The following is a 24413-nucleotide window of genomic DNA, read 5'->3' as shown; positions in this document are numbered from 1 at the left end:
CCCTAAAGACACAAATGTTTGAGGTTATTTAGGGAAATTTGATGTTTTTACTGTAGCTTTACTAGTGTAACTTGTGCTCCCTGGAGTTTACTGTTCCTGAACTTTAATGTGAAGGTTTTCAGGTCAAGGTCAGGAATCACCACCAGCTCTTCAGCCTTTGGTATAACACAATTTTCTCAATCTTGTCTGTCCTCTTTTTTATTCCTGACCTCTTTTCCAGTTGCTAGCATCTACAGTGGGATTCCAGTTTCCACCTCTCCTTATTTTCTTCTCCCATTTTCCATCGAGTGGTGAATCTCCTTCCCCATTCTGATTCTGGGGACTGAGGTGTGATTCCCTCCCCAGAGGTGCAGGATCTGCACACAGGCTGGATCTTGGCTTTCTTACGTATGTGGTTAGTACACAAGGCTGAGATTCCCCAACTCATTCTTTCTCTACCAGCTGCTTGGTTTTATGGAAAAAGCTGAGGGAGTTTAATGTAAAGCTTTACTCTCCCATAACTTGATGGGCTAGACCAGAGGATAAGGAGGATTTGAAGGACATCATTATAAATGTCATCTTGGATTGCAATTTCACTAAAAGCTTTGATGATTCTTTTTCAAGACTATCAGGCAAATTTATTTATTTATTTATTTATGGAACTTGTTAGGAATGAGTTTAGTCTTTTTGTAGGTCTCATGGACTTTCCCTTTTCAGATTTTTATTATGGCTGGTTCTTTAGAGAAGTGATTATAGTCGTTTATGCAGCTTGTTATACAGAGAGCGCACAAAGTAAACATATTATTGAAACCCATAGGGACTGACAACAAAGACAACAAAGTCGATTCACAGTACAGTGGTTGCTGGTCTTAAAGCTGAGACAGTGGCTATGACAAGTTCAGTTCACTAAAGGCTTTACTGAACCACTACAAAATGGGTCCATTTATCCTTTAGAGTCCTTTAATCAGAGTTGGGCAACTTCCTCCTTATCAATTCATGTCTAAGCACAGAAGAATCAAGCTATCAAGAGATAATGGTGGGAAGGTGAAGAACAGGGCTGGAGCCTTGAGGCACACAAAGGAGAGACAAAAAACAGAGAGCAAGTCGTTAATGACTCAGGAGGGTGGGACAGGACGGCTGCAAGGTTCCTATGCACGTGTGGCTGCTGGCTGAGCCAGCACCACTGACACGGAGAGTCCCTGGCTGGAGTGCCATGGGATGTGTGCCTGGGTGCAGGACACGCTGCTAGGAAAAACACGCCTCGGTGCTCGTGAACATGGGAGTGAAATCAGAAATCAGCTTTGTGTTAATGCAGACTCAGCTTTTCCCCCTGTGAGCCCTGTTACTGGGCTCGCTGCGTTGTTGCTGCGGCGTTGCAGCATGATTTCGGGGGGCACAGGTGAGCACAGCAGGCACCACAGTCAAGAGCAGCAGTGGATGGAAAGGGCAGGGAGTGCTGCCTGCACTCCCAATAACAATAATCAAAGAATGTAGGCCAAATGCAGCAGCTGCTGATAAATTTCCTCTGACCTTTGCGCTGCACGCAGGGTCTGGGCGCTGCTTTCGGCCTCGCTCCTTAGCACGGAGAGCTTTGGCACGGGGCCCCGGCACCCTTTGCATTGTGCAGGGTTATTTGCACGGGGAAGTGAGGAGCAGGAGGCAGTGGAGCTCTGGGACAAAAGCATTGCTGCAAGCTGGGGCACGATGTGTGTTTTGTTTTCTTTTTTCGGGGTTGCTGGGGATCCATGCAGGAGGAGGGTGAATCACGGTGGGTGCACCAGGCTGCACAAGGTTGGCTCTGGGCCCGGGGTGAGTGGACGGAGGGCGGTGCTCCCTCTGCTGATAAAAGCCACGAGAAACACTGTCTTGCCTTCCAGGACGCCTGTCGAGGAGCCCAGACCCCGGCAGCACCAGCTACAGAAGCCTAGGACCTGGGCTTGGCAGCAGAAGACAATTTTCCAGCCGCCTCTTCCAAGTACGAGCCCCTCTTCCTCTGGCTTTGTGCATGTGCTCGCTTACAGGCAGGAGAAAGGGAACGAGAGGGTAAAACAAACACAAGCCATGTGTTTGTTTCCACGTTGCACAGAAAATGCTGGTGAGGATGTGCTCCCAGCTCCAAGCCCTGAGCTTGGCAGCCACAGAAGCTGTTGATTTAGACACGTGGGGCGTCAGCGGCAGGCTTAGTATGAAGGAGTGCTTTCTTGCCTTCATATTCCTGGCTTGCAGGAATTCGTTTCAAGCTTGTACAGGTCCAGATTCACCACTTATCTCATGTGACCAGGGCAAAATAGCAAGTTCAGCAGTTTGTTTTTTTATTTTTTTCCTTCTCTCTTTTTTTTTTTTTTGTTTGTTTGTTTGTTTTCTTTAAATCAGTGGATTTTCTTTAGCGCGGGAGCTGTGCCTCCCGCTGGGGCTGACCTCCCACGCCTGGCTTGCTGCCAGCCAGGCTGCTTGGCAGTGAGCATGCTTTGCAGAGATGTGCTGGGGCAGATGCTGCTGCAGCTGCGGGGTGCAGGCAGAAGCCTCCTGGTGTGACAGCAGGCAGTCAAGCTTGGGCTTCTGTGCTCCCTGAAATCACAAGCAGCCCCAGCTAGCGGCTTGCCACTGTTCGGTGTCTCTTTGGCAGGCGCTCACCGACTGTGCTGCTTGCTTTCCAGAATGGTGACTGCCAAGGTGTGGGTGCTGAAGAAGCATTTTCAGGGGTTCCCCAAGCCCAGCGACTTTGACCTGAAAAAGATCGAGCTGCCAAGCCTACAGCATGGAGGTAAGTGGAGCGCCATCAGCTGTTGCCTGGAGGATGTTGTGCATTTGTAGAACTGTCCACGTGTTTCTCGAGCTCAGATTTTCACAAAAAAGGCTTGGCACGGCGTGTGGCAAACCATGTGCCTCGGCAGAGCCGAGCAATTGCTCAGGGACATGTGTGCTGATGGGTTTAGTGCATTTTCAGACGTGCTGGCATCCGATTATACACATGGAATTAGGAGGCTGAACTTTAGCCCCAGCATGTGGTGGCTCTGGCATGCCTTTCAAAGTCCCATAGCACTTAGTCACACGTGGTGCCTCATGGCAAAGGTTTTCGACTCTGTTTGCAAATAAACTTTGCTGGAGAAAATTGCTGAAGTGATACACCCTCAAAACCAACCGTTGCAAGGAAGTGGAATTCGTTTAATTTAGAAGGAGAAAGAGAAGTGAACCTTGGCCACAGCAAGTGATGTAACTCTAGTAATACACAAAGATGCTTTACTGCTGTAAAATTGTCATCTGCTTTACCTTGCAAAATCCTTTGCAGGAAGCTGGGGAAGACGGTAACCTCTGGCAGTGGGTTTTTAAAGAATCTTTTAATAGAATCACAGAACGGTTTGGGTTGGAAGGGACCTTAAAGATCAGCCAGTTCCAGCCCCCTGCCATGGGCAGGGACACCTCCCACCAGCCCAGGCTGCCCAAAGCCCCATCCAACCTGGCCTTGAGCACCTCCAGGGATGGGGCATCCACAGCTTCTCTGGGCAGCCTGTGCCAGGGCCTCACTGCCCTTACAATGAAGGTTTTTTCCCTAATGTCTGATCTAAATCTGTCCTCTTTTAGTTGAAAACCATTCCCCTCCGTCCTGTCATTATCTACCCGAGTAAAGGGTCCCTCTCCATCCTTTTAGGGTCCCTCTCCATCCCTTTTATAAAACCCACTAAGTATTAAAAGGCCACAATGAGGTCTCCCCGGAGCCTTCTCTTCTCCAGGCTGAACATCCCCAGCACTCTTGGTCTTTCTTCCTGGGAGAATGAAGGAGAATTCATAGGAGAGTTTAACCTGGAACTTTTTTTGTATTGAGGGATAGTCATGGGGGCCTCCCACTGCAGTGAGAGTGGGGCCACAACTGGGAGTAGGTAAGGCTGGATTCAATTGGGGCTGGTCTTTCATTTAAAGAAGTAACAAGGGAAGTCTTCTGGGAAGATTCTGCCTGCATTCAAAATCTACTTTTTAACAATGCTTATCTATGATTGTTGACCATTGTAACAGCATGAGAATGTGAATAAAAAGAGAGAAAAAATACACAGGTTTTACATATGTGTTTATGTTTGGAAAAGGGTGGAGACTTTAGTAACTTGTTTAACGCTGGAGATGTTGATAAAAGAATCAACCTTGATTTTTGGCTTCACATGCACACCATGCTGCTCATCACTCCACTGTCCTTTACAAAGTTTACTCCAGTTTATCAGGTGTGTCAAAGAAAACTCATTAAACTGCTGATAGTACTGTTTAGGTTTACAAGTTGAAGTTTGAAATATGATCTCTCTTATAGGTACTTTTCAGCAATTTTATAACGTGTAGTTCTACAGAGTTCATACACAGTTAAGCAAAAAGAATGATGCATGCAGGTATTTAAATGACACGGAGTCATTTTGAAGAGGCAGCCTTTCCTATGTCACACAGTTTTCTTCCTGCTCACTCTGAGCTGGCTGTGGAGGAATATTTATGCCCAAATATATTTCTAGCTTATGTGAACTTGGCTGCTGCAGCATGGGCAATGAAGAGCATTGTTAGATGGAGGTGAACAGCTAATGCATGTTAAGCTACCTAGAAAATGTGTGCTTTCTGTGCAAGGGAGCAAAGTGGTGGTTATATATGACGTGCCAAGATCTCTTACCACCCTCTGCTGGATGAATCCTGAAAAGGCTTTTTATATATAAAGGTCAAAAAAGTTAGTGTTCTGCTCAGGGGTTCTGGCCTACTGAGTCTTCTGCAGAGAGAGGAGGCAGATAAAGAAAAACAGGACAGAAGAGAAGCCAACTTTCTAGAGAGACACTTCTGAGAGTGTCTTGTAAGAGCACAGTGGTAATCCAGACAAAGCTACTGAATGCCATAGCTGCTTCTGGGTATTTTTTTATGCTGATATATGGGGTTTTTGAACTTTTGGGAATCCTGAGGTTTTGTTAAAAGACTGGCTTGTGGGACCTATGCTTTATTGTACCGCTGATGCCCAGTAATTTGCTTTGTCTTTTGTTTCAGAGTTGCTGCTTGAATCAGTGTTCCTTAGTGTTGATCCGTACATGAGGTATGTCGTCTTCCCCCCCTTTTTTCTTCCCCTCTTTTTGGCTAAGTTAACTCACTTGAGCTCACAACTGAACCTTAAAAGAACATGTACTGGGAGTGTGCCACATTACCCGAGTCCCAATAATTTCAGCAAGCTTGTTCTTAAGGATACATATTCTAAATAGTCAATTGCTGATATGCCTGTGTTAATAGCCAGTAATTCCAGGAAGAGACTGGGAAAATTTACGCAGAGCTATGAGGAAGTCTGGTAGACTCTAGTCTCAGAAATAATTTTTTGGAGTCCCAAACTTTTCATAGTGGTGGACCATGCAGGGAAGATTAACACTATCCAGTCCTGGACACTTTAGCTCAGTGTGCAGTCAGGATGGGATGCTTGAGTAGCTGTCCATGGAAAACGTCCAATTACCTTGTTACCATGAGAAGATCTTTGTGGTCTGTTTGGCTTTACTTCTTATGCTGTTTCTTGGTCAGGCAGTAGCTACTACTTCACAGTACACTTGGAAGATCATTGAAGTTGCTTACAATAAGCTGTGTCTCTGCCTGTGTTACAGACCTTACAGTCAAAGGGACATGAAGGAAGGAGACGTAATGATAGGCACACAGGTTGCCAGGTAAGATGTTCAGTTCTTGTTTTCCATCCATGTGGCAGATGTCAAAGAAATGTACTGACATTTGGGACGTTGCAGCCTATGTCATGTTGTTTTTTTCTGACATGAGTCTACATACTGCTTAAACTGTATTCCTTATCTACATTGGAATGGAATATATTTTTTTCTGAAAGAACCTCTTTTGCCTTCTTGGAGGACATCTGTGCCTCTGCAAACTATATGTTATTTCTGGAGTCAAAATTACAAGGAGAGGCACAAAGTGCCAACCTTTGTGCATGATGTGAAGGGTCAACTTCATGTTTTAAAATCTGATGTGCAGAAATTGCAAGCCCCAAACCATGCATGCTTACAATTCCAGCTGTGACTATCTCAGTGTCACTTAAGATGCAACTCTAGATGTAGCCAAAAGGCTATCTGATCTTAAATCTATCCTTTTCTAATCTTGTGGTAATGATTTAGCTATACAGATGGTTCCCTTTGTCTGCTTGTTCCTGCTGCACTGCCTCTAAGTAGCCGTCTGAGAACATCTGTAGCCTCTGACTCTTGTGGTTCTCTGCAGGAACACTGAGGGCTGGGATATTTTCAGTATTTCAAGGGTGCTTACCTACTCCTTCCCAAGCTAATCTTCCTGTTGGGATGAGAAAGTGGAATTTCTGTTTTACATGGAGATATCCTAAGTGTGAACTTCTGTTATTAGATGCTGCCTTCCATCTGTTCCTAAGCAGCCTTTTGTTACCACAAGAGGTTCCCTCTTCAGGATCTTCAACTTTTAAATGAGGTGCAGGTGTTCTGAAAAGGGAACTGCTTGTTGTAGCCTGTTTGTGATTCAGCTTCTTGCTTTTCCATCCTTTAATCCCAGCATCCTCTTTCCTACCTTTCTGCTGATAGGAGCCCAGTCTGAATTCATTCCAGACTGATGCTAGTCGTTTGTCACGGGTCAGGCTGAGTTTAGAATCCTCATGTCCAACTTTCCTATGCTGATAAGAGACAGTAGCTGTTTCAGGGAAGGCATCAGAAGCCTACAGCATCAGTAGGGTATGGACTAAATGTCCTGACACGAAGTATTTATTTTCTTCTGCATCAAAGGGCAACAGGAATAAAAGAGGAGAGAGACAGTTAGGATTTTCTCTCTCACAGGATATTCTTTTTATTTTTTTTCAAACCTTTTTTCTTTGCTTGAACAGGATTGTAGAAAGCAAGAATCCAGCTTTTGCGGTTGGGGCCTTTGTTGTGGCTAATAGTGGCTGGAGAAGTCATTTCATCTCTGACGGGAAGGGCCTCCATCTCCTTCCTTCAAGCTGGCCAGAATCACTCCCCAAATCTCTGGCTCTTGGGACAGTTGGCATGCCAGGGTGAGTATTATGATCCAAAGGAAGCTGTCCTCTGGATTTTGCTCTGCAGGGTGTTTCTGATCTTTTTTCCATCATCTTTTTCTACTACTATGCAGTCTGGTCACTCTGCTTTAAAAAAGGAAAGGGAAAAAAAAAAACAAAACACAAAAAACATGTTTGTGTCAGGACGCCCTCACCCTACAGAGGGTCTGAAGTTCTTTTGATCAGAAATTTGCCTTGGATTAGGGTGCCTGTCCTTGAGGATTTGTGATAAGGCAGGAAGAGGATCCAGGAGGGGCTGGAAAGAATCAAGTCCAGTCTGGATTAACCAGAGTGGATTATTATTTATTTAATATATTTGAAATTAATTAATTCATAATTAACTATTATTTAATTAACTGAGCGGATCAAATTTCAGTGGTTTATTGGCCATTCTTCTGCCTATTGTGCTTTTCTGCTATCAATGTATTTCCAGAATTGTTGTCAAGAGACAGCTGTGTAAGGTGGAGGAAAATAGCAGTCCTTTAAATCACACTGATGAAGACAGAGCTATGATGCAGGAGAAGCAATAATCATACTATTGCTTTCTCTCAGAATCCTGCTCATATTTCTTGTCTCCTTCTGCGTAGTTTTTACAGGAGCTCAGGACTCCTTTAGTCTTGCTGACACAGGAGGCTTTAAAAATTGTAGTAGTATTCTGAGCGATGCAGAACTCCTGAGATTTCATTTTGACATCACTCTAGATGCATCTTTTTCTAGACAGCAGCAATTCACCCTTTCAGTTAGGAACAAGTCGGAAGCTCTATACCTGAAGTTAGAAAAAATTAAAGAGAAACTTCTTGGGATTCTGGGCCAGTTGATCTCATTACTTCTTACTCCTTCAACTTGTGAGCCCAAGGAAAGCTGTTTTCACATAAGGCAAACTTCTACCACACCATCCAGCTTCCCACTAGTGTGGCTTATTTTTCTGGAGTGTCTGTAGCCTTATAACAGAAGTGAATGTGCTTACAAGCCAATTTAAAAAGTTGCACTTTTTTTTTTTTTTTTTAATAGTATTTTTTAAGGAATGAGGAAAATTGAATCTTGCTCTGGTTGTGATGATATTTTGATTTATCGTGGTCAATTCAGACCTCTGTGTCTGTTTTCTTTTATTGCTTGTTGAGCATCTTTCTTTTTCTTCACAGCCTTACTGCATATTTTGGTCTGTTTGAGGTCTGCAAGATGAAGCCAGGAGAGACAGTGCTGGTTAATGCTGCAGCGGGCGCTGTGGGCTCTGTGGTTGGGCAGCTTGCTAAAATTGGGGTGAGTGGCATGGACTGCTTGTCCTTTCACCTCAGAAGGCTGACCTGGCCTTCTGAGACCATGAATGATCAAGGCCATGAATGATCAGGAGGGCAAGCATCCTGTGTTGTGAGGGCCTTTAGAAATGTTTCTCTTTCTTTCCTTGCAGGGTTGCAAAGTGGTTGGCTGTGCTGGCTCAGATGACAAGGTTGCTTATCTGAAAAAAATAGGCTTTGATGAAGCCTTTAATTACAAGACTGTTACATCTTTGGATGAAGCACTGAGTAAAGCCTCTCCTGATGGCTACGACTGTTTCTTTGACAATGTGAGTTCAGACAGAGGGCCTGGCCCTGAGCAGACTATTATTTTCCTTAGACTATAGCAGAAACTCGGTATGGAGTTTCATCTAAGTCACACATAGGTTCTGTAAAAGCTTACTGCCTCCATGTTCCCTTCCCAGATTTTTCTGCAGCTGCCTTGGGGTGGTAACAGACAGAATAAACATTGAAAGGCAAAGCTGGATTGTTAGTGCTAATTGAGGCTGAGCAGAGAGGAACAGGTCTACTCCTGGCCCCACCTTGGAACACGCAGTCCTCTGCTGTTTCTGGAAAAGGAGAGAGGATGAATGTGGTTATGTGGTCCAAGAGGCTACAAGGGTACCAGTAAACAAAGCAGTTGCAAGGCAAGCTTGTAAAAATTCCTAGAGTAGTCTGTCTATGGTTTCTCACCTCTCGCTGTTAGAACAGGTGTTAACAGGCTATGTGGACTGGTCTCAGTGGGCTGTTTGAATGTGGACATCGTGTTCTATGGGCTGGGAGAGTTTAAAAGTTCAGATGCAGTCAAACCATGTCAGTTCACCCTCAAGCCAGAGAACGAGCCCACTTTTTTTTAATTTCCTAGTATACCTGTTGTATGTATTATACCGAGCTTTGTGAAGCAGATACAGAGTTAAAACTGGCTCCCTCTGTTCATAAATAATTTTTAGAAAGATGATGTAGTCCTCGTAGGTGTTAGCTAAGAGTAAGGGTTGCTGCAGCCACAGTCTGGAGGAATGGAGGTCAACTTTCCACCTTTGATTGAACCCGTTCTTTTCAGCACAACATCTCAATGCTGGCAAGTTTTTGGCAAACAATGCCAAAGAGGGGATTTTCTCTAATGCTGCACATCCTCTGGTTTGTGTAGGTGGGCGGAGAATTTTCCAGCATTGCCATCAACCACATGAAGAAGCACGGGAGGATTGCAGTCTGTGGAGCCATCTCTCAGTACAATGACTCCGTGCCCCAGAAAGGTGTGTGCCTACTTCCACGCCTCTAAGTTTAGTTACTATTTGGTGATGGCAGAATGGGACATAGTGGGAGATTCTTGGTATTTTGCTGGTTGTTTCAGCATGCTAGTTGAGTTTGTGTGTGTGTGTGTGTATTCAGATAACAAACCACTGCTCCAGGGCAGCTGTTGTGTGACCACACTTACATGTACACGCAGTCACACTCCTTAGTACACTCTCCTATCAGATGGAGAACATCAGCTGATTAGAAATGAAGGAGAGGCTGAACTATGTGAAATAAGAATCCCCTGGGCTCTGAGCAGATACAGATCAGTGGAAGGCAGCAGGTGTGGTGGAACAATGGCATGTGCACAATGCATACTTTCAGATGAGAAAATGGATTTCCCCCAGGTTTTTCTTTAGATGCGACAGCTCAGTTTTAATCTGTGTGTATGAGTGCTTGTTTGTTTCTTTCTTCTCCCATCTCATCAGTGCTAATGTTTCATGTACTGGTGAAAGTGTTGGGAAATATGTCTGAAATTAATATTCAACAGCATTAAATTTTCCAGATTTGCATTCTAGAAGAAATGAGTGTTCTTAGCAACTGCATTCTCTATGACTTTAGACTCCCAAATCACTTTAAAAATGGGACGGGGTTTTTCAATGGGGAGATTATCACACATTTCTATTACTGAGAGAACTTTTTCTGAGCTTTAGCCAAGAGCACCAGAGCTCAGCAGGCTATCTAATAATCAGTTAAAACAGTACTTTGAGGATTAAGCTGAAGCCCCTCAGCAAATGGGATTTTTACTTCTGAATGAAACTTTTCACAAGTGCTGGGTGTTCGGCCTCACACAGCTTTAACAGCTCAGGACTTTGTTTTCCTGGGTGGCCGTGTCCCTGAACCCATGATCTTATTATTCTGGAAATTCTTTTTGGAAAGAATTGAGGCTACCTCTGGCTGGAACAATGTGATTCAGTGTCCTTCACTGGCTAAAAGCTCTCTTTATGCATTGGGTCTCATTTTAAATGAGACTGGCATCACAGGCAGCTTGGGGGTTGGTTCCTTTCTCCTACAGGACCGTATGTTCAGATTCCAATGATCTTCAAGGAGCTTCGTATGGAAGGGTTTATTGTCAGTAGCTGGAATAACCGCCGGGAGGAAGGTCAGAAGGCACTGCTGAAATGGGTCCTGGAGGTAAGAAGGGAAGGGGTAATTTTCTTTACTGTGTACTTGCACCATGGCTTACCTCTTTGCAAGGGTGGGTCTCTTGTTGTAGCTGGTGAAGTGAGGTCCTGGTATGATTTTCTTCTATCTGACGTGATCTTTGAGCCTTTTGAGGACACTCAAACCATACTGAATATGCCTGATGCCTTCCACTTCACTGAGACTTGCGATACTAGCCTCTGGTCTTAACTTAGAATCCCAGAAAAAATATAAGCTTTGGAAGAGGATCCTTCCAGAACCATTCTAAACAATTCTCTGGCAATTGAGAGTTCCTTATTTAGAGTATTTCCTCTATTTCTCCTTCAGAAAACTCCTTTCATTTCTAGTATAAGCAATTGTTTCCATTGTACTCATGTGCTTGAATTACTGGCAAAAATCAGTGCCCTTATGGAACCGGGAGCTGGGCTCTAAAGGGAGTTCCCAGGATTTTTTTTTCTTTAATTTTTTTTTTTCTAAATGGAGGCTGAGTTTAAAACTTGATTCGTGGCTGTGAAAAATATGTGTGTGTGAACATGGAAGGCTAAAAGGCTTTTTATCTTTTACAAATTGACGATTTGGGGAGGCTCGCTGTTTTGATCTGACATTTTGATTTGTAATTCCACACTTCACTACAGACAGAAACAGGCCTGGCTTTGAGGAAACAATCTCCTTGTCCATTGTTTGGGGACTGAGAAGCACTAAATCTGTCCTGGTGTTTTTTTTCAGCAGTGACTTTTGCTCCCTCTTCTGACTCCAGGCTGGGGGAGGGAGAAATCTTGCTACAACAGCAGATTCTTGTATGGAATCGCTATATCCAAACCCAGCTTTGCAAAGCTACCCTGGTGTGCACCAGCTTGCATGTTTCAGATGGAGCATACAAGCTGGAGAATATTTGTTGGTGGCAATATAGACTCATGAAGATCGTGAAAACTAAGCAGCTGATGAATGAACACTCAGCAGTTTCCTTTCTTCCTTCTGACAGGGAAAAGTGAAGTTCCACGAACAAGTCACTGAAGGATTTGAGAACATGCCAGCAGCTTTCATTGGAATGCTAAGGGGAGAAAATCTTGGAAAAGCTGTTGTAAAAGTCTGAAGGTCGCATATTCCTGGGAAGGCAGGCAAAGGAGAATGTGATTCTGTTCAGATAAGTGCTTTTAACTCGCTGTTCAAAAGGCATATTTCAATATTTTTGGTGGACGGTGGTGAAGATAACCTCTTAGTAATTGGTCAGATAACTGTGTGTGCGCCAGTGGCTTTGCTCTCGAAGAACTTGAGACTTGCTTCCCAAAGCTACACAAAAAAGCCTTAAAACTGTTCAACCTTATCAGAATTGTAACTGATTTAATAGTAGTTTGAGCAAATCTAAGATGAGTAATAGGAAGAAAAAGGCCATTCTGAAAGGTTTCTCAGCTGATAGCATATCTGATTGCTAATGTTTACCTATTGATTGGGTCCAGAACTCAGCAAGAGGGAATATAATTTTGTAAACAATATTAGGGAGCAACGATCAGGCTAACAGTGTGCAGTTGTTCCCAGTTTCCTCACAAGGCTGGCAATTAAAAAAAAAAAAAAAAAAGTAGGAAATATAGGCATCTTAGTTATTCTGGGCCTATGGAAAGAAAGAAATAATAAACCTATTAATGGAAACTTCGCTTGTGTTACAGTTCTCTTTCCAGGTGAAGAATAAACAAAGATATGGAATTTGTGGTTGATTTTTGTTTTCTTGTTATTGGTCTCTGAAGACAGACTGTAAAAGGCCCTAGAGTCTTTACAAGGGCAGAGTTAGATGATCTATCTGTCAACAGGAAGAGATCATTTAAGATTTAGAAGAACTACTAGAGGAGAGGTGCTTGTTGCTTTATAGGGGTTTCTGAAGGGAAAAGAGCACCAGTGTGTGTTAGCTCCAATGCTGTGGCTTTCAACTGGCCTCTGAGAAAATTAATACCACTGCACAGTGTGGAACAACATAAAAAAAAAAAAGGGAGTTTGTTGCCAGGAGGTTTCAAATCTTCCATCTAAGAAGCCTGCTTCTGTTCCACCGTTCTTTACTGAGAAATTTTCAGAAGACTTGCAAGTCCCAAATTACTGAATTGTTTTAAGGTCACTAATTTTGTGATCTTTTGTTTCAAGTAAAGCTGAGAGTTGTAGCAAACTAAAAACAGCCACAGGGGGTTCCTGTCCCTTGTAAAATGATTTGTCAGAAGAATTCTGTCTTCAGCCTGCTTTGTAATAAAACGCTGACCACGAGGGAAAGATACAGCTCAGCGTACAGATCTTACACTTCATGAGCTGCAGTTGATTTTGCAAGGTAGCTCTAATACAAAAACAGTGTTATGTGTAAAACAACAACAACAACAACCCTGCTCCACCTCTGAACTTCACAGGTTGAAGTTCACAAAAACTTTGCATTTTTCTGCCCTTTAACAAGGTGCCAGGGTCCCCTGGAGAGCAAAAGTACAGCTGTGCAGTGCTGGGATAGGCCCTGTCTGCCAATAAATGAGTTGTGTGCTTATAGGCAGTGTTAGCAGTATCACTGCTGTCCAGCCTGTCTTCCATCCAATTGCACAAGGACTGTGGGCCGGCAGACACTGTTTGCTGTCACTCTTTGTCTAACATTAACATTCTGAAACTGAAGATAGAAGCTTCCCGGGAAAGGAAGAGGAGTTCAAGAGTTTCTAGAAGTTCTAGAACGCCCTCTGCTCTCCTCCAGCCCATTACCTAGAGCTACCAGCACCCCAGCACACAAAGGAAAAGGCACAGGGCATTCCCAGAGTGCGTGTATAAAAAAAAAAAAAAAAAGTACAGAAACAGTCACTGCCACCTTGTGGAGACTTGCATGGTACAAACTTGTTTTCTCAGCCAGCTGCAAGTGGGAGCAAGTCCTCATGCAGCTCTCACACTGCTGCATCCTCTCTGTTTACCAGCCTGGACCACCTCCAGAGAGGAGGAGAAACACCACTTGCATTTCCCCAGTGTCACCACACAACTTTTTCAAAGTTCCCCCAGCTCTTCTGCGTGATCCTTACCAAATCTGCAGGACTAAAGGACAACAAAGTTGTTGGGAAGTTGTCTGCTATGAGGTTGGCATTAGGCAAGTATTGAACACCACGTAGCTTGATAAGGTATTAGGAGCTGTTTTTTGTCCCTGCTACAGCCGGTTAGCTATGATGAACGAACACCAAGAAATCAGAACTATTTCAAATGCTATTCTATCAAATCCAAGCCTAACGTAATCCAGGTCTGGGAAAGAAGGAAAAGGTAATGGTCAGCTGGAGCTGAAGTTAGGCTGAGTACTGCAAGAGACATGGCAGTGATGTGCTGGTGCTCAAGAATTATTTCTCAAGTGCATATCGCAGGGGGCTCGGAGCATGGCTGGAATTAAGGAGCACAGCTATTTCACCGCAGTCTAACCCTGCATTTTTCCCTTGTCCACTCCCTGTAACCCCTTTGTCTTGGTTTTCCTTTCACAGTTCCCCGGTAAAGCCTACTCATCCCAGCCACATGTACAATTTCTGTGCATGAGGAAGTATTTTTCTTCCTGTCGGCCAGTCCACTCTGAGGCTGGAAGCTACAGAACAGGCGCAAGGAAAAAAGCTTCTTGCCCTACTGGTTTGACAGCAAGGCACAGATCTCAGCCACTTAATGGCCAAATAAAACGAGACTGCAGTCATTGCCTGAGGGGAGGATAACTCCTTCCCTGGAGGAACCCTTGCTCCCAGAAGTAGCCTTTATATGTTGTTTTATTTTTTTTTTTTGCACCAAATATGTAAGAAATGTGGTGTGCATTCAAGTCAGTTGGTCATCTACTGTCTCCCCCTTAAAGGCATTTTCTCAGATCACAGGATGAAAGCAGGTCACATCCCTGCTTCTCACCAGAGCTAAATGATTTCAAGGAGACTAACCCAGCTGCTGTATGTTCTGAAATATGGTAATACTGGTCTCGTTCCTTCAAATGAAGGACAGAGCTCCGTTTAGCCAGCAAAAACCACGCTCATTGAGTTCTCACTGAGCACATTGAGGCCAGTGTTTGGGTATATGCCCCAAGTTTTCAGCGAGGTTCCTTGGAAGCACTGCATTTGGGTGGTGTGGTTTAACCCAGCAGGCAGCTATATGCAGCACAGCTGTTCCCAAACCACATTCCCCTCACCCTTTATTCCCTCTCTGTAGGACGGAAAAGAGAACCAAGAAAAAAAAGGTAAAATCTGTGGGCTGAGATAAAGACCACTTAATAGGACAGAAAGGGAAAACAATGACAAGAGAATAAAAGCAAGAAGAGCATACAAAAGCAAGAATAGAGCAATAAAAGCAAGAGTAAGAGCACGAAGCAATTGCTCACCACCCACAGCACCAATCCCAGCCCCCCTCAGCAGCATCCCCCCGTGTTTGTCCCACATGACACCCCATGCTGTCCTGGCTGTGTCCCCTCCCCGCTGCCTGCGCACCCCCAGCCTGCTCCTGCTGGGGCAGCACAAGGAGCTGGGCAGGCCTTGGCTCCCTGTGAGCGCTGCTCTGCAACAACTAAACATCGGTGTGCTGTCAGCATTGTTCTCATCCTAGAGAGGAAACACAGCGCCACACCAGCTACTTGGAATAAAATCAACTATTCTAGCACAAATTATGACACTAGGGCAACATACACATTCTCAGCAGGCTGAAGCCCATGCTCCTGCCTGTAGAAACTGAAAATACTGCAGCAGAGGAAGCTGAAGATTTGCTGTCCTTGCAAGAGCTACTTTGCAGCCTTCTGAGCACATGACATACTCACAGGACCTTCCTGATCCTGCCCCATTCCCAACTGAATTTGCCATCACTTCTGTATTACCTAAATATTTCAGAGCTGCATCCTGTTAAACACAGCATTACCTCAAATTTAACCTGATCATGATTTCTGAATAACAGTTCTTTTGCCTGCTCTTAACAGGCATTTGTCAGTAAAACAACCAGAGCAGCAGGGAAAGTATTCTGCTCCTCATTGTATCAGCACAACCCAGAGCTTACATCCACAATTCTTGATGGCTCATCCTCAGCCAGAGGGTGCGGTCACTTCTTGGGAATGGAAAAATCCTTTGAGCAGGGAGCAGAGGCAGCAAACAGCCCTCCTGAGCAGCAGGAAATTCATGCGTGCCTGTGATGTGAGTGTGATCTGAGTCACTGCTCACCACAAAGAGGCTCACTCATTCCACATTTGTGGACAGATGTAGCAGGAAGGCCTGCGTTTTCATCCGTGACAGCCTGTGAGCAACACAGCTCCCCAAACCGCTGCGTTAGGTGTAGCTGCTAGCTACAGCCCTGCTTCCTTGTTTACTGAGCCTTACCCAGGAGACAACACCCAGGCCAGCAAGAAAGATGTTTTGATATGGAGGGGACAAGGCAGTCCTCAGTAACTCTGGAAACAGCGGTTAAACAGTACACACAGACTGTCATGTTAATTAATTAATCTAGACAACTGACAGGTCTGGAGGACTGCCGAGTCCAGTTTACAGTCTAGCACAGGGTGTATCCAGTGCAGTGTGAGAATGCAGTAGATCAGTTAAGTGAAGACAAGAACATACAGATTTAAAATATCTCAGGTTTAAGACATGATGAGTTTTGCCTCATTAGTCCTTCGCCTAGGCAGTAATCTGGAACAAGCAAGTGGCCCAGCCCAGAGGCTATACGCACACCACTGCCAACAGAACCAGATCATACCCCAGTGGCAAGGCAAAATTGCAATGGCAGGAAGGCAGCAGCCCCAAATCCTACCTTACTTCCCTGGCAGAATTTGTAGCATGTTCAGGTACTTGTACCATGCTTAATACACACATAACCTTATCTTCTAAGCCTAAAATAAGGCTTGAGAAATGAACCTTTAACTAAAAAGAAGCCATCCGTATCGGTGATACCCACTTTTCTACAACTCCCAATCTGACCTTTTTGTACCTGCAAGCCAGACAGCGACCCTTCAGACAGAGGGTGGCAGCTACCACCTGGGTGATGTGCCAGCAGCCTTCTCCTAAAGAACCATCAGTGATACCTTTCAACACCCACTTCCCATGCTCAGCAGTAACCCCGTATTGGATTGTTGCTTGTCAAGAGCCTTTACACCCAGACAGTATTCCTTTAGCACAGCAAAACTGGCACCTCAGTGACATTAAGAACTTGCTCACATCTTCACCCAAGCACGAGGCAATAAGCAAAAGTGTAGAATTTACACTTTATTGTATTCATTTACATAGATCAAGAAGTTTCCACCATTTAACCTAGATAGCTTGACTGGATTTCTTTTTAAGTAGAAAAGTTACAGGCTATAATTTAGCCGAAGCAGGCATGCTCCAGTGTCCCCATGGCTGGAGATTAGACTAGACTTTTAATGGTCTCTTCCAGTTTTTCTTTATTGGCCCCAGAGAATTCCTGCACCTGTAAAGAAAGCAATTTTTAGAAGTGCATAACATCTAGTTGCGTAACAGACAGAAACATAGGTCTATTCAGCCCTGCTACCACTAAGATTTCCTTATGCCCAAAACAGGGAGCATTTTGCATGGGCTATGCTATTCACCTCTCACTCAGCTCACAAAAACTGGTGCACTCTATTAAGAATCACTTTCAGACTACCACGGTTGGGAGGCTTTGACATGTGAAAGGAAAAAACAGTTGATCCTGAACCAGTGCTGCATAAAAACTAAAAAAAATACAGGCTTGAAGGAACTCTGGGTGTCACCTCTCAGCAGATGCATCTTAAAGTTACCTTGGATCGCTCCAGACCCTTTCCTATTGTGTTCTGGAAGGATTGGTCAGAATGACCTGCCCCAGAGCCTGACTTCCATGAAAACTGTCTCTGTTGCAACGTAGACAGCAAAGACATGCTACATTCATGTCTCAAAAACACTGGCTCCTTCCACTGCCTGCTGGGGTGCAATATATGTATGGCATTACACAACAGGCCATAAGACAGCTTGCTTGATACTCGTGTCCAGAGAACACATTGATTTTTCCATTTTTTTGTTTGAAGCAGTGGAAGTTTATCCTGAGAAGACCAAAGGTTCATTATGACTCACCATTTGGCCCCATATTTATCTGAATGGAAACTCGCTGAACATTTAATGCCTGCTTTTCAAGGAGCAATTCCATTGCCTTCAGCCATGATCTTATATCAGGCATTTTTTAGTATTAGAAAAGCTTATCTTCGGCTTCCTCAAACTATAGCCCCAGATTACACATTTATCTCACACTGTCTTTACTCCAGGTGGATAACCAGCACCCTGTGCTGTCACTACCTTGCATCCCACCTGTCCACCTTGGCAGAGGATGCAGAGGGGCTCTGGCAGAGGGATGACCTCCCCTCCACAGGTTGTACAGTCTATGTGAAAGCACCAAGCAGCTGTTTCAGCTGGGTGTACATCCAGCACAAGCTAGGCTTCTGTTAGGGCTGCATAAATTCATGGAATCCAGTCATGTCTCTGCTTCAGCATGATTTCCATCCAGATAACAAATGCTAACCAAGATCAGTAAAAGCAGGGCACTGAGACAGTCTAGGACACTTAACGTGGTATCTCCTGAAGATCCACCTGTACAACCTGTGACACTCAGCTCACTACCCTGCTCAACAGGGCTTGCTTCATCAGTTAGCTGGTGGCCCACGCTACCATTTGCTGCAACACTAAGATAAACCAACTGCTCTCCTGACTGTCCCAATGCCAGCTGTGCCCCAGATACATTATAAAGAGAAAGCACACCACGTGATCTAATACTCCCAATCCTCTCTGTTAAGTGTTTGAAAGAGGCCTGCCCCTTCCAGGAAAATGAACTCCAGGAGTTTAGCCTACCATCTTTCCGTTCTTGTAGAACTGGAATGTTGGCATGCACTTCACCTCACAGTGTGTAGCAACATCCTGGAAGAGACAGAAAGCAATTTTCAGTTGTGCACATCTGAAGGATGTTCAATTTAGAACCCACTAGTCTCCTTCTGATTAGGGAAATAGGGCAAAGCCATTACTGTTCAAAAAGAAGCAAAAGCATCTGATATTAACATCTCCCTGAAGCAAACCTATCAGATCCTCTTCTCAGCATCTAATTCATAGTTTAGCAAGAACATGTTCACTATACCTGGACTATTTTTTTTTTTTTTTTAAAGGCCTCTGCATCAAAACACTATTTGTAAGGCTCTAGAGCTCTACAGCAACTCTCCTGTTTCAACCTGACGTTGTTCAAGTACTTATTGAGTGTTGCTTGAATTGCTATAGAGCAGACATTTTGTTGCTCTTAATTCAAGATATAAAAGGGGAAACAGTGCCAATGGCAGTGTAAAGACCAGACACTCTTGCAGTTGTGAGCCATTAGTTTTAGGAAAGATTGCATCAAAACAGATTAAGGCCTTTGAGACTAACACTCCCTCCCAAAGCACAGAGCACCAGTGTTTGCAAGCTATCTAATGCATGCCATGGGGGTTAGACTACGCAGACAAAGCAGCCTGAATTCTTAAAGGACACCTGAGAAGAACATTCTTTTCAGTATAGTTGCTAAGCCCCTATCTCATTTTGTTTTAGCATCTCCAAGGGCATTTAAAAGACATTCTTCACTGTCACATGCGTGGATCTCATCAGCAACCCTCTCTCAGCATACCCTCCCTGACCATACCTGGGCGTCATCCACGTCGATTTCGATGAACACCACATCCCCAAATTTCTCACACAAACTCTAGAATGAAAGAAGAAATTATGTAGTTAGTGCTCCAGGAAAGCTAGCTTGTAAGAGACATGTTCACAGAAATTGCAACCCTGCTGCTCCCTCCCCCAGTGCAAGTTGCCACATCGTCTTAAAGCAGCTATGTTACTGACCAAAGCAGAAATAATTTTCTGCTCCAATATCCGTAAGACTGATGAAACTTGTTGAAACCCATTCCTTATAGAGAAGCCTTAAATAAACACAGGAGAAATGTCTCTACTTCTCTTACAACCTTCAGCTGATCACAGAAAGGTGCTGCAGCTTATTTCCATGCATTTGGAAGAAATTACAGCCAGTATATACACAAAGAGAAACATTGTTTCAACTCCACTATTCTTGAAACAATGCAACTATTACACCCCATAGGCAGATGTGTATAAGACTTAGGAGAGCAGCAGCTCAGTGTCAGCCCTCAGCTGTATCAAAGACCAGTATATTTTACTAAATAGTAACAGAGTAGATACTTCTGCAATTTCTCTCCCTTCCAGAAAATAATGCAAATTATGCGGACAAAGGAAGTTCCCTCCATATTACTGACAAGCAGCACAAAATATTGATATATTCTTCAGCACAGCCACTGACAAAAACAGGTCTTAACAATGGTACTTACATGGAAAAATGGCTTGATCATTTTGCATGGTCCACACCATGTGGCCGAGAAGTCAACTACTACAAGCTTGTCACCAGCAGACTTCAGTTCTGTCTCAAACTCAGACTATAAAAAGAAAGAATTGAACATGTTAAGGACATTATCTTGTGTGCGAAAGGAAAAAGTCTAAACCCAAAGCTAGCTTTCCCTCAGCCTTCACACACTGATTTCCCTTAAACTAAGCTATTTGCATCATCATGCACATGCTTCTGTGTGAGTTGCTTTCATCAGGACTAGCATCCACCGGTGTCTGACTCATGTAGGACATACCACAACGCCCAGTCACCACAACTCAGTGAACTACTGAAATTAGCCTAGAAATTAATCTGGCCTATAATCCTCAGCTCATACTGAGTAGTGCTACGCTCTTAATGTGATCCTCATGATCTTGAAGATTTCAATTTTTTTCATTTGTGGCTTGATGAAAAGACTTCATTTTCTCCTGGAACACCTTCCTCTGCAGAATTTGAGGGCAAGCTTTTGCACGCTCATCCAGTTTGATACCTCTTCCAGCCAACAGAAAGTACCAAGTTGATGTTGTGTGGTTTACTCTACAGCGTATTTTCTAGAGCAACAGCTTCGCAGGATAAGTAGCTTGCTTTGCCAAGTGAACCGAAGCATAACTTCAGTAGCCAAGCCAATGCTACACATGTGGACTACACAAGTAACTAACAAGTCTGTTGCACTTGGTCACACCAGTCATTTCTGGATTATGTTCTGTGCAATTTAGGGCTCCTTATGTGCCATTAACTGTATTTTCAAAGACTGAATGTTTTACCAGAAATGCAAGACATTAAAAGCAATAACTATTTGCATGCTAGCAGAGGGCAAACAAGTATCTCAGGCAGAAGCAGAAAATGCTGATGCTCATCAGCTACTTCCTGACAGCTTCTTTCTAGAAAAAGGACAAGCCACTCCAGTATTGCTGAACTCTGCTCTCACAGCAACGCAGCCTTCAGGAGAGCTGCTGAGGTGGGCTTCGTTTCAGGTATTGCACCCAAAGAGTTGCTGCTTCACTCTCCTCAACCCCACAGGGCAGCACACTGGCATGCTGTGAGCAGAGGCTGACTAAAAGCAACATGCGTGCTGCCATGCCTGCCGTGTTTGGTCCTACCAACGTCAGCTAACTTGAGACTGGAGCTTAGTAAAACATCTCCCCACTTAAAGAATGCCGTGCAGGCAAGAAGCCCAGAGCACAAGCAGCCTAATTAGTCAGAGTTTTAACAAACAAGGAGAGGAACCCCCACCAGTATTCGTAAGCATATGGAAGTTTTCCTAACTTGCTGCAAATCCAAATACATCAGGCATCACAGCTTCCCACTGAAGCTCTCGCAGCCTCCCAGTGCAGCTATCTTCAGACACGCAGCCTCCACACGCCGAGCTCTTCCACCCTTGCACCTTGGCTGCTCAGAGCCTACCCTGCTGTAAGATCAGCAGCTAACGCTCCCTGACGCCTGCTCTCGGCCTGAGAGATGAGAGCAGTCAGTTTTCCTGTCTCTCCACACTGCTGTTCTACCACGGAATGAGCTCCTGCAGCCCAACCTCAGAAACACCCTGTTCCCACCTCCATGTTATTACCTCCACGGTCATGCATGTCGCAGTCCATGCGATCTGCTCCCTGCAGCTACTTGAGCCTCAAGTTCCTCAGCCACGCCTCGCTCCTCACACATCCAAGCCATACAGCTAGATTTTTTGGTATGGCTTCCCACACCTCTGCATTATCATCACCAGCTCTTCGCTAATTCTAGCTCCTGCACCTGCCAATCAGACCACCTTCCTCATTTCTGGTTCTTCTATCCAGTTCCATAATTGTTGTGTTCTACAATGGGAGGTCCAGCCCAGGGATGCAGTGGTCACACAGCCGCACATCCCGGGTCGCTATTGTGCGGAACAAGGACGGAGTGGGAGGACAGGATTCCTCCTGTCTGGTCTGCAGTCAGGGGTTACCCTATGAGGCACCTCCACTATCAGATGAAGCCGCTGTGGGGAGCCCAAGGAGAGACACAGGGTGCAAAGGTGCTGGCTCTCGTGAGCCAAGAGATACCAAACTGGGAGAAAGTGTTGATTCTTTCCCCAGAGAGCCTAAAGACCCTGAAGACAGCAGCGACAGAAAACTACTTGACCTTTCTGACCTGCATTCTGTGTTAACTGTGTGAATTGACAAGCTTTCATATGAAAAGCTTTGTTAACAGGCAGGACACCTCCTACTTGGTCACACTGTCAAGAGGATCTTTACAACTTCCTTAGCAATACTTTCACCTCACTGTGGGGAAAACCTCTGACCAGTTTTTTGAATATTCAGCTACAACCTCCTCCCTGAGCACATGGAGAGCCTCATTTTGCTTGCAGCCTCCTCCAGCAGAATTATGCATGCTGCATTCTCTGCTAATGAGTCTCAGTTTCCAAGGACCAGGTCAGAGAAAACAGGTGGCGATGAGAGGCCCCAGTGCAGCAGGGATTCCCAGGACCAGCAAATACCTCAAAATGGAGGCTACTGACCACGGAGAATGCTGTGAGAAGTCTACTGCCCCCAGCAGCACGAGACAGCTTTAACACAGCACCACAGTCATAAACACTTCCAACACTTATCAAGTCACCCTTGAACTTGGATTAACTCCATCATCAGCTGACTGCCAATGGCTACTACATAATTTAGTGCTTTTTTTTTTAAAAAAAAAAAAAGAACTAGCATAAACAGACCAAAGACTAAACTGCCCTATCACCCAAACCGCGAGTCGCCAAGACTTGCTGTGACTCAGGTACTAGAAGCAGCTGGCACGAAGAGGAAGGCTTCAGCAACGCCAGCTTTTTAAACAGGTTATTACATCCTGTTAGCTTCTGCTTTAAAAGGCTTGGATGACGGGGCCGCGGTGCCTGTTAGTTTCCACAAGTCATCCATCTCAGGGTGACATACTTAAGTCATGGGTGCACTACTGGGAACCTGAGGCGGACTAGCGGAGTGTGCTGCAGGCAGCCACTCCTCGGGAGCTGGTCAGGTTTTGAAGACATTTTTAGGTCACAGACCGTATCTAGGTAGGTGTCATGCTCATGCTGCTTTAAAAATCACATACAGAACAATTAAATTTTGCAAGCCGTACAAAAAGGGGTTTGAACAGAACAGCTTCTGAACAGAATGCAGGTTTGCCTCGCTGCAATTCAGAATTAATCTGTAAAGCTCAGCTGCACTGCACAATGTTTTACCCACATTAAGACCTTGTTGTCAGCATGACCCAAGTCCGTGCCCTCGGTGGACAAGCAACACAGCTGTGCTCTGAGTCCAGCTCCGTGCTTAAATCAATGCGCACAGACAGCAGGGGAGGGAAGCCCGCATTACCCTTTACACTACAGCACACTCCCCTTGCGAAACCAGGTCTGCTGACTCCATTTTTAAGCATTCCAAGACTATACCCAAACCCTCAAATCTTACTCAAAGCTCTTCTGCAGCTCCGTAGGGCAAAATGGGGGGGGGAGGCTGCAAACAAAAAAGAGGCTGAATTTCTATAATAACCCATTTTGGGGAAAATACGGCAGTTTATTGGCTTTAAGCTCTCTGCCTCCGCAGGTGTTTGAGGTATATTCGGCCACGAGAGCTGTCAGACGTCAACACCTCCGAGGTTCGCCACGGGAGGAGCGCGGCGCTTCCCACTGTACTGCAGCAGGGCGCTGCCCAGCAGGCGCGGGGGGCAGCACCCCCCCACAGCCGCATCCCGGGCTGGCAGCACGCGGCCAGCCCCACAGGACCCCTCCTGTCCCAAAAAAGACCTCGCTCGGAGGACGCTGGCCGAGCTCCGCGCCCCCTCACCGCCCCTTAAAACCTCAGCGCCCGGCTCTCCCTTGCCGCTCACGACACGCCCCCCCACCCCCACCGCGTGGCTCCCCTCAGGCGGCGCCCAACGGCCGCCCAACGGCCGCCCAACGGCCACCCAACGGCCGCCCAACGGCGCCAACGGCCGCCGCGCGCGCAGCGGCTCACCAAGCTGCCCACGCTCTTCACCATGGCGACGGCTCACGGCGGCTTCCCCGGCGGCAAGAAAGGAGCCCGAGGGCCAAGATCGCCGCGTGCACACGCGCGTCCCGGCTGCGCTGCTCCGTGCCTGCCACCCGCCCGCCGCCGCCCGCCCGCCTCAGCGCTCTGCCGCCGCTGCCCGCCCGCCCGCCCTTATATAGCCGCCGCCGCCGCGCGCGCCGCCGCGCAGGCGCGGAGGGCGCCGCTCGGCTGCCCGCGGGCGAGGATGGCATCAGGGGCGCCGGGAGGAGGGCGGGGGGAGAGACCACTACGCCTCCCTGGAGGGGGGGGGGAGGAAGGGAGAGGGACGGGCGAAACCACTGCGTGGAGGGGGAGGGGGGG

General features: G+C 45.7%; 2 protein-coding genes across 5 annotated transcripts; one reads left to right on the top strand and one right to left on the bottom strand.

Annotated features, from left to right (window-relative positions):
* The first annotated feature begins 1599 nt into the window (after positions 1–1599).
* On the top strand, positions 1600–12419 carry PTGR1 (prostaglandin reductase 1). Of its 4 annotated transcripts, XM_082784075.1 has the most exons (11): positions 1656–1685; positions 1857–1954; positions 2606–2743; positions 4981–5026; positions 5577–5636; positions 6818–6985; positions 8149–8266; positions 8415–8570; positions 9428–9533; positions 10589–10707; positions 11699–12419. In XM_082784075.1, coding segments are annotated over exons 1-11 (1122 nt in total). In that variant the 5' UTR covers positions 1656–1683; the 3' UTR covers positions 11810–12419. The 4 variants fall into 4 exon arrangements, with proteins under 4 accessions (XP_082640200.1, XP_082640201.1, XP_082640202.1 ...); XM_082784074.1 differs by having other exon boundaries at positions 1600–1954; XM_082784076.1 differs by lacking the exon at positions 1656–1685 and having other exon boundaries at positions 1836–1954; positions 2637–2743; positions 11699–12366.
* A 4478-nt stretch (positions 12420–16897) lies between these two features.
* Positions 16898–24192, bottom strand: TXN (thioredoxin). The gene is made up of 5 exons (XM_082783812.1): positions 24039–24192; positions 20027–20131; positions 19330–19389; positions 18519–18584; positions 16898–17112 (listed from the first exon to the last, which is right to left on the bottom strand). Exons 1-5 carry the CDS (start codon positions 24060–24062, stop codon positions 17050–17052), a joined length of 318 nt encoding a protein of 105 aa, XP_082639938.1. The 5' UTR covers positions 24063–24192; the 3' UTR covers positions 16898–17049.
* Positions 24193–24413: the final 221 nt, after the last annotated feature.

This window comes from Aythya marila, assembly GCF_965140915.1.
Source record: "Aythya marila genome assembly, chromosome: Z".
NCBI lineage: Eukaryota > Metazoa > Chordata > Aves > Anseriformes > Anatidae > Aythya > Aythya marila.
The sequence above is the reverse complement of the archived record's forward strand: the minus strand, read 5'-3'. Positions and strand labels throughout refer to the sequence as shown.

Coding starts and splice junctions, on each gene's coding strand:
- TXN (XM_082783812.1), bottom strand. CDS start 24,062: ATGGTGAAGAGCGTGGGCAGCTTG. Junction 20,132..24,038: donor TGAAGAGCGTGGGCAGCTTG/GTGAGCCGCTGC, acceptor TTCTTTTTATAG/TCTGAGTTTGAGACAGAACT. Junction 19,390..20,026: donor TGATCAAGCCATTTTTCCAT/GTAAGTACCATT, acceptor CTTTCATTCTAG/AGTTTGTGTGAGAAATTTGG.
- PTGR1 (XM_082784074.1), top strand. CDS start 1,684: ATGTGTGTTTTGTTTTCTTTTTTCGGGGTTGCTGGGGATCCATGCAGG. Junction 8,267..8,414: donor GGCAGCTTGCTAAAATTGGG/GTGAGTGGCATG, acceptor CTTTCCTTGCAG/GGTTGCAAAGTGGTTGGCTG. Junction 9,534..10,588: donor TGACTCCGTGCCCCAGAAAG/GTGTGTGCCTAC, acceptor TTTCTCCTACAG/GACCGTATGTTCAGATTCCA.